This window comes from Mauremys mutica, chromosome 4 (assembly GCF_020497125.1).
Source record: "Mauremys mutica isolate MM-2020 ecotype Southern chromosome 4, ASM2049712v1, whole genome shotgun sequence".
NCBI classification, from domain to species: domain Eukaryota; kingdom Metazoa; phylum Chordata; order Testudines; family Geoemydidae; genus Mauremys; species Mauremys mutica.
The window spans coordinates 43,566,407-43,584,238 of NC_059075.1; the positions used below are offsets into that span (position 1 = coordinate 43,566,407).

At 43.3% G+C, this 17,832-nt stretch overlaps 1 protein-coding gene across 2 annotated transcripts in view; it reads right to left on the reverse strand.

Annotated features, from left to right (window-relative positions):
• Positions 1-800: 800 nt before the first annotated feature.
• The window catches only part of LIN52 (lin-52 DREAM MuvB core complex component), a 68,374-nt gene continuing 51,342 nt past the window's right edge, over positions 801-17,832 (reverse strand). The window contains exon 7 of one of the 2 annotated variants that reach the window (XR_006579407.1): positions 801-3,547. Coding sequence is in view for 1 of the 2 variants with exons in the window: in XM_045017007.1 (XP_044872942.1) it covers positions 3,492-3,547 (56 nt within the window). In the remaining variant the exon portion in view is untranslated. The remainder of the gene's footprint in view (positions 3,548-17,832) is intronic. The other variant, XM_045017007.1, reaches the window with a different exon arrangement.

Consider the following 17,832-nt stretch of genomic DNA (forward strand, 5'->3'; position numbering starts at 1 on the left):
GAGGTGGTTAAGACATTGATACAGATTAGGAAATTTTTTAATCTAATTAATCAGGTATAAACATACAGTCCCTGACCCTCATGAATGAAGTAGTAATAAAGGAAAATACTGGCAATGAGAGATGGAATCTAGGAGCTATATACATGTATGTTGTGGAACTGTTCCAAAATTATAAGCTTTGAAGTGGCACATAATTCCTCTCTCCCATTAACTCTGGCTCTTTCTATTCTTCTACCTAATTCATAGAAGTCCATGGATTCTCCGGAACAAGTATTTCTTTCAGGTGCACAAATAGCACAGCACCTGATGGTTCCGTGTTGAAAGTTGAATGATTCTAGGGCTAGAGGACTAATAGAATGGGATTAATAAAACATTGACATTTAAAAGACACAGTACATATGTGAAGACTTATTAGCTTTATTTCTGTGGATTTTAGACTAACATTTGAATGTACTGGGGAAGGTAAGACACATGACAATGCTCTATCAAGTAATGACAACCCTGGGATAATGCAATCGAGTTTTGATTTTCCTTTCCCTCCTAATTCTGCCTTTATTCTTCCTTTTCTTCACTGTTTTTGATATTTTTCATTATAAAATAAAAATCTTTCACATACACAGTTGCAAACTTTTGCTGCTGCTCTGTAACTGTCCCATAATTGGGAAGAACATCACAGCAGAAAGAAACGGAGCTTGTGAAGGCTGCTAAAAATTCTTAGTTCTTTTTGGCTGTTGCCACTTATTTACCAATGAGGAGGTAACGCCTGCTTGTCACAAACTGATACAGTGGGATCCAGAAAAGTGCCTTACTATTAAACTTTAATGGTGGAGAATCTGTTGCTAAGGAACATTTCCTAGGTGGTTGGTCACAGCTTCCACATTTCACAGGGCCATTTCAAGGAAACTCATACCATTCTGTAAGCTTTGCACTTGTTTATTATAAGAACACAGAACAACAGACAGACAGATTACAATCTTCTTTCTAACACACAAAAATACATGTAAATACTACCAATAAAAAAAATCACTGATTATCTCTATACATGACAAGTACACAACCAATAAATATCTTGAATCTAAGGCATATAACACATGCTGCCCGTAGCTAGAAGATAAGCACTGCTGCACAGGGTGAGGGTAGAAGAAAGGATTTTTTACATGCTATGGTACCAACTACTTGAAGTTTGAGATATTTTACCAGCCAGATCATAAAATAGGCATGCAGATTCGTGGCAAACTTCCGGGGTCTACCTCTATACTTCTCAGCTTCCCAAACACCTCATGCATTAGAGTGGCAGACCTCCATAACATGCAACAAAGGACCAAAATTCACAACAGTCACCTTTGGGCCACACATTCTATATATACAGAACACATCCAAACTAGACATACAAATGTTAATATTGTCCAACAAACATATAAGTTATATTAATACTTTCAAAGCTACATCTATGTCCATTCTGACCAGCAACTAAGCAAGTCCCTTCCCTGTCTCTGACTCCCCACTCTCAGCTTCTCTGCATCTCCTACTATCCTATTGCCCCTCCTTTCAAGAGATGCAGCTGCTTTGTTAAGCCTCAATTCTCCAAAGACAAGCATACGAGTACAGCCCCACTGAGTTCAATCAGACTGCTCACATGCTCAAAGTTAAGCACTTGAGTAAGTCTTTGCAGAACATGGTCTTAATTGTGCAAGCTTAGTGAAGAGGAGCTTTCCCAATTTAGCCTAGTTCTGGTTGACAAAATGGAGGCACCCACAGACTGAAGATAGAAAGACTTTAAAAATTTTAGTAAAAAATCAGAAGTCTGCTCCCAAGCAGAGATCTGCTCCTCACTAATGCACACAGAGCCTAAAATCAGAGTCCGCCCCAAGACAGAAGAATAGAATGCTTCAAGGACAGTCCATTAATATGATGTTGTACAAGTACAGCCCCGATTCAATTCACACCTCACAGCCAACTGCAAATTGGGGAATGACTAAATTTAAAGGGCACACATGCTAAAATGTGTATGAAACTGTTTAAACAAAGAGAGAAAACTGCTCTTGGACCAGCACTTTAGTACTATTTTTTAGCCCTGAGGAACGGCCAGTTTGTTAACTCTAGAATACGTAATTTTACTGGGCAAAAGAAAACAGAGTGAAATAAGAGCTGTGTCAACCTTATAGAGAAAAATAAAATCTGAAAACACAGGACTGATACACAGCAGCATGTTAAAAGAGGAAAGGCACTAAAAGGTACTCCAGTACCAGATGGGCCTCAAGGCACTAAAAAGTACTCCAGTACCAGATGAATGAGACCCAATCTGTACAGGAGGATACTAGTTTACAGTACAATTCTCCCCTTAATGGGGTGCACATTCTACGTTTGCGGGTGAAGCAAGTTCTGGGGCTGCTGTTTTCTAATAATGTGGGAAAACATCAGAATTCTATTTTCAAGTGTAAGCATGCAGATGCTGTTTATGAAGATTATCCCCACGGGGGTGTGAACAAGACAGTCGCTCCACCTTGAAGCTCTCTATAATTGAAAACATTATTGCCTTTCAACCCTGTATCTTCCTCCAGTACCTCAGCCGGACTCTCACTGAGCTGGATTTGCAAAGTGGGCTGATAGATCTGTTTGTGTCCTGGCAGAAGTTCCCACAGGGATATTTTCTTTCATGACACAGTAATAGCCACCTTTTCTCATTCACTGCCTATGGTTCATTGGTCTAGGTTTAACAAGAGAACACACAAATGTTTAGCATCGAGATGGAGCTCCCTGTGCACATAGCACCTGATGCAAGTATTTGTGGAATGAAGAGCAGAATAGTACAGACAGGATTGAAGGACTTCGCTTGATTGCAGGACATCCTCCTCTGAAGGGTGTGAGTAATGTGAATCTAATACACAGAACAAGTTCCACCTGCCTTGTAAGCAGGGTACGAGTGTGCAGATCCAGGACTAACCAATCCTAGAACTGTCAGTCTTCATCCAGAACCCTGCTTATAACCAGCACTGCAATGGTGCTTTCAGCATGGAAATTACACACATGGAATCACTGTTCCTAAGGCAAGAGAGACACATGGAAGAGTCAATGCATCACCCAGAGGTACTGGCCAGCATCACAAAGGCCCTGGTTTAATAGATGCCGCCACTGAGAGCAACTGAGTGAGGCCACTGGGGATGTACTGCTTTGAATGGTTTATAGAAAGACTGCTGCATAACTTTGCCACAGCATGCTAGATTTGAGTTTTCCTGGCAATCAGGTGCCAAAAAGGTTGGATGAAGTCTCAGTGCTGATGGAACTACTGGCAATCATTGTGAGCAGTGTCTGGAATGCTGCTCGTCAGTAAGGAGAAGAGCTGTGGAAGCAGTAGAGAGGTTTGCTTCTGAAGCTCTAGAGCCAAGAGCTTTATCCTTCTCTTTAGGAAATCACAGTGTTCAGCTGGATCTGCAGTGAGGGGTGAGATGATCCAGACAGGGATATTTTTGCCTGAATTCCAGTAACAGCAGCTACTTCTTGGGTTTCTCCAGGATGTTCAGGAACTTCCCTCGAGTCATTTCTCTAGCTGAAATCACAAGGGAAAAAAAGATTAATGTCAAACAAACAGTTAGAGCAGAATCATTTATAATATTTAATCAGAGGACAGAAATTCATTCAGAACTGTGCACTGGTGCTAACACATAGCTAAGATTTTTTTAAAATGAAAAGATAAATCTGAACTGCACCTTGAATTCCTGACAGCCTGGAAACATAGGCCACACATTGGAAACTTCAAAGCTCAGCAATAATTCCCATGGCCTGTCTCATTACATACAATCCACACTTTCTATTCCTATTGTGGATAGCCTCATGGTCATGCAAGATCTCTCTCTGTCTTTGCACTATCAATCTTTGAAAGGTGTAATCCAGAGCTCCATCGCTCTGTCCCAGGGCAATTGTTCCTGGATGCTAAAATCCATCAGAGATTATGGAGCTCTGTCTCTCTCCATTTCAGGATTACTGGTCCCTGGATACTTATGATCTTAAACAGAAATTAGACAGCATTTTCTCTCTCCCTTGGCAGTGTTACTCCCTGGATGCTGCAATATAATGGGGTTTATATTCCCTCAATGCAGTTCATCTATGGATGGTGTAATAAAGTAGAGTTTATAGAGCTTTGGTCTTCTCTCTTTGCATTGTCAGTTCCTAGGTATTAAATACAGCAAGGCAAGGTTTATATGTCTCTCTCTCACTTTTGGCACCATCAATCTCTGGTTGCTGTATTACAGCAGAGTTTATACAGCCACTTTCCTGCACAAAACATTTCTGACTTGTGAGCCCATAGGCTCTGGCATAGCCACCCTAATACAATCTTTGTCCCACAATCATAATACAAAATATAGACAGCAAGATTAGTGACCGAGCCCTGGAGAGATGGGTTTCCTCACCTTTTCAGCTCTTTTAAATAAAGGCTTTATTAAGCTTTGTGCTGGTGAAAGGTTCCTGACTGACAGCCCAGGGAACATGGAGTCCTTCATTCACAGAACAGGTACAGGAGCAGTGCAAGTTTCCTACACTAAACCTAGAGAGAACGCCCTCAAGGGATGAGATGTGATTTTAGTTTTTATAGGGTCCATTCATAGTTCTTGACCTCTCTACTGAGAAGAACAGCAAAAATGACAAATAACGCCTGTAGGAACTGAACTAATTTCACATAAGCTACTAAACACCCATCATCAGGCAAAGACATTTGGTCACTACTCACCTGGCTGATTAGAACTCATGCCCTACCATTGAGACCTCAGATGCCATCCTCAATTCCCTAAACTACTGATCTCTACTTGCCTACCTGAAGAAGCTGTATCCAGTATCTGGCTGTTTCTGCTAAAACAGTCAACAGTGAAATAGCTAATGCTGGCATAAATTGGCATGATTAGGTTTCAGAGTCAACACCCTGTTGAAATGAATGGGACACATCTCAGCTATTAGAGCTTTTGTTTCAGGCTGCCTGCAGACTCAGGCAGACATTACTGCATCAGTGACACTGGTTCATGTTTTCAATCATGATGGCTAGAAATTTCTTTTTTAAAATGTAAACATGGATTCTCGAGCACAATTCCAAGAAAAAGGATGAACTCTATGGCAGGTTCCATGGCTGAGGAATTGCAGAATACACAGGGTCCTCCCATTATACTGAAGAACAGTCTTTTGTCTAAAGAACTGGACTGGGATTCAGGAAATCTGGGATCTATTCCCAGCCCTGCCCTTGATTCATTTTGTGAGCCCAGGAAACCATTTACTCCGTTTGTTCCTCAATTTCCCCACCTGCAAAATGGGTGTAATAATAAAAATATCTGTTTGCCTCCCAGGGTGTTAATACCAATAAAGTGCTCTGAGACTCCCTGATGGAAGGAGCTGGAAAAGGGCAGAGGGTGGTTTGGATTTTTTGGTTCAGAACTATATTGTTATAAACAAACCAAGAATGTGATTAATAAAAATGTGAGTTTTCGAGAGGTTTCAGTTTGAAACAGACTCTTCAATGCAAGCAGCTCCCTGACACTGCCATGCTTCACACTATCTAACTGTGCAGCATTGTAAAATGCTATTGTGGAGAAAGCACAAAATCCAGCTACAGCATTCTCAGCTGATAGAGTGGCAAGATTTCCTAAAAATCAGACCCATATAGGAGATATACGCATGTATGACAATTCCGTTCCCCCAAAGAGGGTTGCACCCTATAAATCAAGCAGTGAGCATAGACTCCTTCTGTGCTGTGAGTGAAATTACTGTGGGTTGGGGGTTGCTCCAGAGCACGTGCCCTCCTGTTCACTTGTCATCGGAGATGTTAACATTTCTGATTAATTCACAGACCTCTCATTTTATTCTTCATTCCTTTATCCTTGCTATCCTACTCTGCTGTAGCTTAAGATTCTTACCGACCTGCTACAATAATCACCGCCCGTTCTTCCCCCCGCCCAAACTGGTGAAATTGTTTAGTGATGCCAACCGCGCTTTTAATTTGCAAGACATCAGACACAGAGGTAATTTATACCAACATCTGTTCATTTCTGACTTCTGAAACAAACTCGCACATGCTGCTACAAAATCCCATTAGGAGCAGGAGGCAGCCTTCTGCTATTCTGTATTTCTCTTCTCCACACACGGGCTGTGTCAGGGCTCTATTTTTAAAGGTATGACACCAAACTAAGAGAAGGGTCCCACATGTTTGTATATGTATAGAGATTGCAATGAAATACATCCCCATAATGCAAACAAATCCAAGCCAAACTGTAAAGGCAAGTTTACACAAATATTTACAATCTTGTTTTCCCTACTCTGCATGACTCTCTGATCTTCCCAAGAATCACAGGTCAGTGTATTGCTGGTAAACACAGAACAGATCCAGATTACGGGGTTCTGCGTTCAAACATCTTGGCTATTCCTTCCTTTTTTTAATCTGCTTTGGAGTCTTTCCTGAACATGAGTGTTCCATAAAAAAGTCTCCAATATTAAAAGTGCTCCATCTACCCAGCTCCTGTTAAATTCTTTATGATGGGAATAGCATTTCCAGGTGGGCATCTTGGAGTTGTTTGGGTTGCTGTAGAAGCTGGAGAATGAAGAAACCACCTCTATGTTCTAAAAGTGATTGCAGTCAAAGGGAAAGACCGTAAAACCTATCTTAAGCAACTGCCCAAGGGAACAGCAGAAGCCAGTTGCCTAGTAGACAGAGGTGGTGGATCTTTTAATTAAAAGGCTGGACAAAAAATGTACTGGAAGCCTTTGGGATAGTTTAAAATGGTTGCTTAAACCAGGCACTTGTCTAATGGAGATGGGGTCTTAGTGCAGGTTTCATTGTACCAGCAAACAGACACCACAGAGTCTGTGCAGCATAAAATAGAAACATGAATCTCCATGTCAAGTCACAATTTACAACCCTTCCTATGCTGTGCATCTATCACTACAATAGAAAATCAACAATGGATACGATCGCAATAGCCTGGTTACAAATTAATCTCCGCAGTTAGGTGGGGGTGAGTATTGAAGACCACAGAAAAACACCTTTTAAAGATGTTATCAGCCTGGGTTACAATAAAAGTCGAGCACTTAAACAGATCCTCCATTTCCTCAGACTGCATAAAGCACTGGCATCAGACTGCTGTAAATAATGGGGACCCCTGACCCAGGAATTACATTTTCTGCCTTGGAAGAGGTGGATCTCAGAGCATGTATTGGACAGGAGAGATCAGGGCGGAAAAGGGAAGCTGTGATTTTCACTTGCTCAGAGGGTGGAGTTAGGTTTAATATAATCTCTTCTTTAGAACTTCAATCCCTCAATCCTGCATTTAGCCTTGTTGCCTTGTGCTCCTGTTCTACTACAACTGTCCCCAAACTGCCTCCTGCAGTAAATTTTGTGGCTGCTGGCTGAAAAGATTCAGTGGTACAGATTGATTTCTTACAAGTGAGGAGATGAGGGATTACCAAAAGCAGCCCTGGCTAACAAGATTGGGTAAAGAATCTCCTGCTAGAGCAGCCCACTCTGCCAGCACTTTGCATCCTTTCACTATGACATATGGGTTTCATTACACAAAGATTTTCCTGATTTTAACTTTGAGGCGATTACATCGGAAACTCAGAGCCATCTTTACATCTGTAGCAATTTAAAGGTTAAGTAACTTTTTAATCAAATGACAAAAACTCATAATGTTTTGCCTCCAATCCAAAATGAAAACTGCTGCTCCGGATGTTCCTTCTAGTGACAATTTAATTAGAAAAGAACACTCTGCTGGAGATGGGGGTCCATTCTCATTGGTTCCCAACATCTCATAAACAGCCTTCTCATGCATATGACAACACAATACGAACTGTGTCATAAGGCCTGGATAGCCAGGAAATAATGGAGGATTACTGCGGTAAAACCAGTAATGAAAACTTACACTTATATAAGCAACTTTCACCCAGAAGGATCCCAAAGTGATATACATACACACACACGCCACTCTGTTATACCTATACACAAATATACACACACACGATTACACATAAACAATGCATGTGGGGATATCTTTGCAACAGAATAATGTGACAAACTGCATATATTACGAACCTTTGGCCATTACACCTGCCCTCTGCTCACTAATCCATCTCTTCTGGGACTTATTCTAGCATTCCAAGCCTATGAGCAGCTTCAAACTGCAGACATTTAAAAATGCAATCAACCTGACAAAGAAACATTTCCTTCTTTCCCCCACAAACTCACTTCTCAAAATTACACTGGACTAAAATATAGGACAGGCTCAGCCCTGGACCAGTAACAGAGCTAAATTCAAATATTTTGCTACTTTTCAGGTTTGGAAACTGACTTTCTCCCCTATGAAAGGGGAGATTTTCTCACCTTCCCAATGAGGAACACAGAAATTGGTTTTAGATCTGAAAGATCCTGAGATATCGGACTTTGAATATTTGCCTTTTATTTCTTTTTTTGTTGTTGTTGTAAAAAAAAAGGCTATTTTAGACAAATTTTAAAGGTTTAAAACATTTAACTGTTGTAGTTTTCCTCTTCCTTTGAGTCCTGTACAGTTGGACTTCTGGTAATTAAAGAATCTGGCCTTACAGATTTTAAAAAGCCCAAATTAAGTTTTTTAAAAATATTTCTGAATTATTTCTAGAATAGTTTTTCTTTAGATCACATCACACAATCATATATTCTAATTCTGCCACATATTTAAATATTTTATTATCCCTCCTTCCTCATCCCATTGCTGGTTGGTTTCTCATACATGTTGCCCTGATCTAATTCATTTCATATCATCTTCCCCCACAGTATTCAGTATTCCCCATTTCCTAAGGTCATTTTTTTTTTCAGGTGCCCATCTTGTAGCCAGTTTTCCAGTTAAATTATTGTGCTTTGATCGGATTACCAGCCAACACCAGGAAACTAATAAAAGACCTGGTGCTTGACTGTAGAACTACTACATTACTACAGGGATGGCAAAACCAAAGTACTTTCCCTTGACTATAAATACGAAGAATGGCCAGGGGAACTGTCCAAGGCTGGGAGAAGCCTACCTTGGAGGGAGAGAGAGAGAGAGAGAGAGAGAGAGAGACGAGCAGCAGGAGGTGGTTTTTATCTTATTAGCCAAGAAGGTCCATTGTAATAGGGATGACTTCTCTTGGACTGAGCAGACAGCATTAGGGCAGGAAGACACAAACACATTCTTGGTATAACATATGGAGGGCCCTGGGAGAGCTCACTCATGAGCAATGGGTAAGATTCTTATTTGCCTTAGCCCTGGTCTACACTATTAGGTCGATTTTATATGCAATGCTTCTACACAACCAACCCTGTTCCGTCGACCTAAAGGGCTCTTAAAATCAACTGCTGTACTCCTCCCTGGTGAAGGGAGTAGCACTAAAATCGACCTTGATGGGTCGAATTTGGGGTACTGCAGATGCAATTCGACGGTATTGGCCTCCAGGAGCTATCCCAGAGTGTTCCAATGTGACCGCTCTGGACAGCACTTTCAACTCTGATGCACTAGCCAGGTACACAGGAAAAGCCCCAGGAAATTTTGAATTTTGTTTCCTGTTTGGTCAGAGTGGCAAACTCAGCAGCACAGGTGACCATGCAGTCCCAGAATCGCAAACGAGCTCCAGCATGAACTGAACAGGAGACACTGGATCTGATTGCTGTATGGGGAGAAGAATCTGTGCAGGCCGAACTCTGATCAAAAAGAAGAAATGCTAATATATGCGCCAAAATCACACAGGGCATGGTGGAGAGAGGCTACAACAGGGACACAGCAGTGCCGCGTGAAAATCAAGGAGCTCAGGCAAGCCTACCAAAAGACAAAGGAGGCAAATGGTCGCTCCAGGTCAGAGCCCCATACATGCCTCTTCTATGATCAGCTGTGTGGCATTCTAGGGGGGAATCTCATGCAACAGGGAGGAGGATTTTGTGGATGAGGAAGAGGAGGAGGAGAATGTGCAGCAGGCAAGTGGAGAATGTGCAGCAGGCAGCCAGGACCTTTTCATCACCCTGGAGCCAATACCCTCCCAAGGTGGGTTCCCAGACCTTGAAGGCGGAGAAGGCACCTCTGGTGCGTGCACATTTGTCACTACACTACAGGGTTTAAAAGCAATTGTGTTTAATATTTGATTTGCCCTGAAGACTTGGGATGCATTCGCGGCCAGTACAGCTACTGGAAAAGTCTGTTAACGTGTCTGGGATGGAGCGGGAATCCTCCAGGGACATCTCCATGAAGCTCTCCCGGAGGTACTCTGAAAGCCTTTGCAGAAGGTTTCTGGGGAGGGCTGCCTTATTTCGTCCTCCACGGTAGTCTGAAATCATTGCAGCACAAAGCATGGCAGTGAATGGTCCTGGGTTTTGGTTGCATTCAAGCAACTTTCAGACTATATCTTTCTGTGTTAGCCTCAGGAGAGTGATATCATTCATGGTCACCTGGCTGAAATAGGGGAATTTTTGTAAGGGAACAGTAAAAGGACCCTGTTCATGCTGGGCTGTTTGTGCTTGGCTAAAAGGGATCATCCCTGAGCATAGCCACGCTGTGGGGGGAGGGGTGAAGGGATCATCCCAGAGAATAGCCACATGGTGGGGTGGGGGGAGGGGTGTGCTGCATATCCACCTCTAAACTGCAGACCCTCCTTTTAAATGCCAAACCCAACTGGCATTGCTTGCTATGGGAAAGGAGGGCGCTGCAGTTTGAAACCATTCCCACATGTTATGAAGGCGGAAGAAGCTAACCCCGCATACCCTTTGGCTTACCATGGCTGCCTGGAAACCAAATTCTGTTGCCCAGCCATATGTGACGTGTCACCATACCGGCAGGCGCTCAATATAAACGGTAAAATGCGACCTTATACCTAAAGCACATGTGCTGTCTGCTGTGAATTGCTTGATTCACTGTGAAAGAGTCTCCCTTTTGTTCTCAGAAATATATCTTAAATTCTACTCTCCCTTTTTATCTCACTGCAGGTGCATAAGTTTCTATGCTCCCTCTATCATCTCCATCCCAGAGGTTATTGCAGATTAGAAAGCAAAAAAACCCGCACTCGTGATGACATGTTTTCGAGGTCATGCAGTCCTCCCACACTGATAGAGCACAGCTGAATGCATGGAGGCATACAGTGACAGAGGTCAGGAAAGCATACAGTGAGCACGATGAGAAGAGGCAGGAGGCGATGCTGTGGCTAAAGGGGGGAGCAAACGGACATGCTCAGTCATTTGGTGGAGCTGCAAGAAAGGCAACAAGAGTGTAGACCACCGCTGCATCCATTGTATAACCACCTGCCCTCCTCCCCAAGTTCCATATCCTCCTCACCCAGACAGCCAAGAACGCGGGGAGGAGGGAGGGGGAGCGGTCTGGGCACCCAGCCACTCCACTCCAGAGGATGGCCCAAGCAACAGAAGGCTGTCATTCAAACAGTTTTGATTTGTAGTGTGGCTACAATACGCAATGTGGCCTTGTCCTTTCCTCCTTCCCCACCCCACCCGGGCTATGTTATCAGTTATCTCACTTTTTTTTTTTTAATTAATACAGAATGCATGGTTTCAAAACAATAGTGACTTTAATTCCTTTGCCAGCTGTGATCGAAGGGGGGAGGGTGGTTGGCTTACAGGGAATTAAAATCAACAAAGAGGGCGGGGGTTAGCATCCAGGAGAAACACACACAACTGTCACACCATAGTCTGGCCAGTCATGAAACTGGTTTTCAGAGCTTCTCTGATACGCAGTGCACCTAGCTGTGCTCCTCTAATTGCCCTGGTGTAGGGCTGCTCAAAATCGTCTGCAAGGTGGTTTGCCTCAACCTCCCACCCCGTCATAAACGTCTCCCCCTTACTCTCACAGATATTATGGAGCACACAGCAAGCAGCAATAACAATGGGAATACTGGTTGCGTTGAGGTCTAACCTAGTCAGCAAACTGCGCCAGCGAGCTTTTAAACATCCAAAGGCACATTCTACCACCATTCTACACTTGCTCAGCCTATAGTCGAACTGCTCCTTACTACTGTCCAGGCTGCCTGTGTATGGCTTCATGAGCCATGGAAGCAAGGGGTAGGCTGGGTCTCCAAGGATAACTATTGGCATTTCAACCTCCCCAACAGTAATTTTATGGTCTAGGAAGTAAGTCCCTTCTTGAAGCTGTTCAAGCAGCCCAGAGCTCCTAAAGATGTGAGCATCATGCACCTTTCCCGGCCATCCCAGGTTGATGTTGGTGAAACGTCCCTTGTGATCTACCAGTGCTTGCAGCACCATTGAGAAGTACCCCTTGTAGTTTACGTACTGGTTGGCAAGGTGGTCCGGTGCCAAGATAGGGATATGTGTTCTGTCTATTGCCCCACCACAGTTAGGGAACCCCATTGCAGCAAAGCCATCCTCTATGCTGCACATTTCCCAGAGTCACTACCCTTGCTAGCAGAAGGTTAGTGTTAGTGATTGCCGTGGCTACTTGGATCACAGCAGCCCCCACAGTAGATTTGCCCACTCCAAATTGATTCCAGACTGACCGGTAGCAGTCAGGCATTGCAAGCTTCCACAGGGCTATCGCCACTTGCTTCTCAACTGTCAGGGCAGCTCTCATCTTGGTATTCCTGTGCTTCACGGCGGGGGAAAGCAACTCACAAAGTTTCAGGAAAGTGGCCTTATGCATGTGAAAGTTTTACAGACACTGGGAATCATCCCATACCTGAAACACTATGCGGTCCCACTAGTCTGTGCTTGTTTGCCAGGCCCAGAACTGGCGTTCCACTGAATCAACTTGCCCCACTGCCGCCATAATGTCCCAATTGCTATATCCCGTGCTTTCAGGAACGTCTGTGTCCATGTCCTCCTCTCAACCATCCTAGCTCCTAACCAGGTTCTGCACATACTGCAGGATAATGCGCAAGGTGGTTACTATGCTCACAACAGCAGCGGTGAGCTGAGCGGTCTCCATGATTGCCGTGCTACAGCATCTGCACGGGTAACCCAGTAAAAAAGGAGTGAAATGATTGTCTGCCATTGCTTTCACAGAGGGAGGGAGGGGAGATTGATGACATGTACCCAAAATCACCCGCGACAATGTTTTTGCCCCATCAGGCATTGGGAGCTTAACCCAGAATTCCAATGGGTGGCAGAGACTGTGGGAACTGTGGGATAGCTACCCACAATGTACTGCTCCATGAGTCGATGCTAGCCATGGTATTAAGGACGCACTCCGCCAACTTAATGCACTTAGTGGGGACATACACAATCAACTGTATAAAATTGCTTTCTAAAGATCGACTTCTATAAAATTGACCTAATTTTGTAGTGTAGACATATCTTTACCTTGTGAAAGTCAATGGCAAAGCTTAATCTTTTGGCTGGGCTCCATTATTAGCACATTTGGGGGACACTACAGGGGCAGTACTAAGGAGTACAGAGGCATTTGTATGATAATCAGCTCCAGTAGAAACAGACAGAAAACCCAGATGCAGCCTATTTACAAAAACACAAACTAAAACAGCAAACTATGTGAAGATTAAAATTACTACACTAACCCTAAAAAGACAACAGAATGGCTTGTATCACCCAAGGTCTATGGGACACAGTTAGCAGGGCAAGAGAGGTCAGTCACCCTGCTTCAAAAACTCTGATAATGCAAGAGGAAAGTCCTGTACCCTCTTACCTCCCAGGTGGTCTTAGCTCCTCTCCTACCAGACATACTTATAAGAAGAATGACCAGATTCCATCATCAACACCTGGTAGATGTTAGGAATTTGGCCTGCTCCAGCCCATCCTTCACACTTCATGAAAAGAACTCTGACTGCTGTGCTGACCCAATCTCTCTCTGATATGGCTGCCAGACAAAAACCTCAGTGTCCTGATGTGTGTGGACCCATGAAGCAGACCCAGACCAGTAAATAACTGGAGGAATTATCTCTGAATAACAGTGGTTAGCAGATGCCATCCCCATCTCCTTTGCAGAGGACAGAGGACAAGACTATCTGAAATATGCTTATGTTCAACTTGTGCTTAAGAAACCATCTCTGGACACTGAGTATCTACCCAGTCATTAATTGCTTTTGAGGGAAGGTGACCAAGGATTGAGCAGCTGCAAGAAGAAGCATCTGTATGGAGCAATATTTTCTACTCCTATAGCACCTTTTATTCTTGGATCTTGGAGCACTCTGCAAACAATTTATCAAGCTTCCCTGGGAGGCCAACTACTTTCATTCTCATTTTACAGAGGGAGTAACTGAGCCTCAGAGAAGGGAAGTGACTTACAGACACATACTAAGCAGAAAGTCAGAAGAGAATCAGAATAAGAGGCTATGAGTCAGGACTCTCAGTCTTTTCTTAAAACATGAAACCCCACTGTGACATCCTTCCTTCTGGTTCTGCCCATGTGAGCACTACATTGTGACTGATAAATGATCTGAGAGTGATAAATCAAGCCTGTCCATACAGGTACTGTTGCACCTATAACTTGTTTTTAAAACAAGGGGTCATGAGATGCTGCAGACTTGACTCCCTGGGTCAGGTTGGGTGCACGTGACTGCTCCTACTTGGTTATGGGAGAGCTTCAGCTGATGGTGGGCAATTACTGGAGTGACCAAATACCACATATAATAATTTAACTCAACACATTTAGCCTCCCTTACAATCTCCTTGTAATTTCCTCACAAAGGAACTTGTACAAATAATTTCTCTCTGTGGACTGACTGCCAAGCGTTTACATTCTTTCCATTTCCCCACTCGCTCCCCTCCCTACCCTGCCTATACAAGAGCACAACATTTCTAGATTCCAGACTCACATCAAGCTGCAGAGATGAATGCTCAAGGAACTTCAAACGTATAACAATTTGGGCAGTGTTGGCTCACGTACAGACAGACAATGCCAGACCAGGTATAAACCCGCAGTAAGGGGCAGTGACGTCCCAGCCCAGGCCCAGAGAGCCACTAAGATCTAGTTCCATGTCAAGAACATGAGGAGCGTATAGCTATTTTGTTTCAAGTGACCTAAATAGTAAGATGAAACTCCTACAGCACCTCCACTTCAGGAGCTGGCAGCAGTCAGCATCCTATGAGGGTGAAGGCCTGATCCCCTTGACCCTCTGAGCAGGGAAAGAGTTACATCTCCTCTCCGTGAAGCCAATAAAAACCTCTCTTGATTATAATTTAGATAAGAGCCACTGGATTGAATAATAATGTCTGAAACTCCCCTGGCTGTTTCACCTTGAGACGTCCATCACTGGGTTAAACATGATGCTAATTGCATTTGGATTGATTAATTTCTCTCACTCCTGTCTATTCGAATAATGCTTAACAAAATAATCACAGCACCCAGAGCCAAATCTTCTTCGTCAAAGGAATGAAGCCATCAGAACCAGCAGAGATGAAAGAAATGAAGATGACCCGTAATTACTGCTACGGTGATATCATTACCATATTATAGAAAATGAGTGTATGGGGGGGAAGAGCGGGGGGCCTATGATTATTATTTATTTTTTAATGGAACCTTACGTCCCAAGAATACAGATCTGACACAGTGGAGCATACAGAAACGCAGAACTGAAAAAATATAAATCCTGTGCATTAAATTGCAAAATACAGTGAACACTGAGGCTCTAGATATATCATCAAGTGTCTTGTGCTGTGAGCTAGTGTTATTCACACCACTATTTTTTTCATACCAGTAACACTTTGTATATGACTAGCAGATTTAAGATGTCTATCTCCCTACAGAAATCCTCATACATCCACAGTAGCACTTACCCTTAATCCTGACACTAACAATGATGATGTTTTAATATCATTACAGGTGGTCTTGTTCCAAAGCCTGGCATTCAGTTTTTAAACTGTAAAATCCAGCTCTGCATTCAAAGGAAAGCTTCTCTGGTAATTCGTCATTGAAACAGGATATCAATTCAGTGGCCAGCCAGACTAGAAAATGACTTAAAATTGTTCATTATTGTGGTTCCATACAGGTATCAAATGTATCTAGTCCGGAAGAATTTAAACTAGGATTAAAAAAAAAATTTTTTTTTCCAGCCAAAAGAAAGCCCTTCTGCTCTGTTTATTCTCCAAAATACACTCCCCAAGCCCCATTCATTTGAGAAACAAATAGCTTGGCAACTGTATAAGATCTTCAAACACCTGTGCTCTACAATTCTAATTGTGGTTTATACAGTTCACTTCTCTCAGTGCTGGTTATGTCTGCCCCTAGTCTCTGACTGAAGACACAAAATACACAATCAACATCTTAAAACATTTATTCTGGAGTAAAGCCAAGGTCAAATACACAGAGAAATTTCACATACCCCACCCCCCCAAATCAAGACCCGAGACAAGGATCTGAATCATGAAGCTAATTAAATACAGAAAAATGATGTTCAAATCGTTTTTAAAAATGAAGAAACAGAAACTCAATACATACATCTGATATTAAACTAGTATTAAACCCATTTCAGCATGAAAGGTGAGGATTTTTTCCCCCCTAAGTGCTCGTGAGAAGTGCTAGACCAGGGGTAGGCAACCTATGGCATGTGTGCCGAAGGTGGCACGCGAGCTGATTTCCAGTGGCACTCACACTGCCTGGGTCCTGGCCACCAATCCGGGGGGGCTCTGCATTTTAATTTAATTTTAAATTAATCTTCTTAAACATTTTTAAAACCTTATTTACTTTACATACAACAATCGTTTAGTTATATATTCTAGACTTAGAGAAAGAGACCTTCTAAAAATGTTAACTTGTATTACTGGCACATGAAACCTTACATTAGAGTGAATAAATGAAGACTCGGCACACCTCTTCTGAAAGGTTGCTGACCCCTGTGCTAGACTGATTTCAGTGGGCCTAAGCGCCTCGAGTTATCTTCAGACTAGTTACAGGATGGACAGGCTTTCTCCAACAGATGTGCCTCACCCCTGATCTCTAGGGCAGTGATGTGCTTCCAACATTTTAACAAGGGTATCTCTCAACGTTTTTCCACCTCAGTCTGTGACAAAACATTCCCTGCGGAAAGTACCTTCTTCACTCCCACCCCTCTTGTGCAAAATATCCGTCTGTTCCACAGTCCCCCACAAAACCTATCAATCTTTCCACACACTCCCCAGTCCACCAATGCATCCACCCGCAACTGCTGGGCCCAGTAATAATTGACCTATCATGCTTCCCCCACCCCAGCACCTCATGGAAGCTCCTCTATGTGGTGGTTTCCCTACCTAACAACCTTTGGTGGAAGCAGTGAGAGCAAACAGATTGTACTGAGGCCTCTGGCTGTGGGATGGTTGAGTGGCGAGTGGGTCCCCACTGGTAGTGGGCTGAGAGAGTGCGTAGTTGCAGGGAAAAGGATCCTTTTTGGTTTTTGAGGTGAGCAAGCATCCCCTGGAAGAAGCTGGTGTGTGCACATGGGAGACTGGGTAGAGGGGTTCTACCCTAGCTGATGTGTAATGTTGGAGAGGGCCCCTAGCTTGTGTGAGGTAGGGTGTGGTAGTAGGTGTCTACTGGCTGGTGGTGAGGAACGGCTCTCTCAAAGTAACAGCTCTTCAAAGTCCAACCTGAGGCTAGCCAGGCCTTGGATAATTCTGAGCACAGGAGCCAGTGAGAGCAAAGGGATTAGAGTTGTCAGGGTAGAGAGTATTACATATTCACAGTACAGTAACTGAAAAATATTGTGTAGTGATTATGTAAATCTCTAGACTCTGACTGGCTAATAATGGCTGTCAGACAGCCAGAATATAGGGATACAAACTGTATGGTTATGCAAGTCAGGACACCCACAATCAGAGTGCAGGGAAATACATTAAAGGAAAAAGCTCTTTATGGTTATGGGTCAGGAACGATACAGCATCCTTGCCTTCTGAATGGCTGAGATGACTCCTTT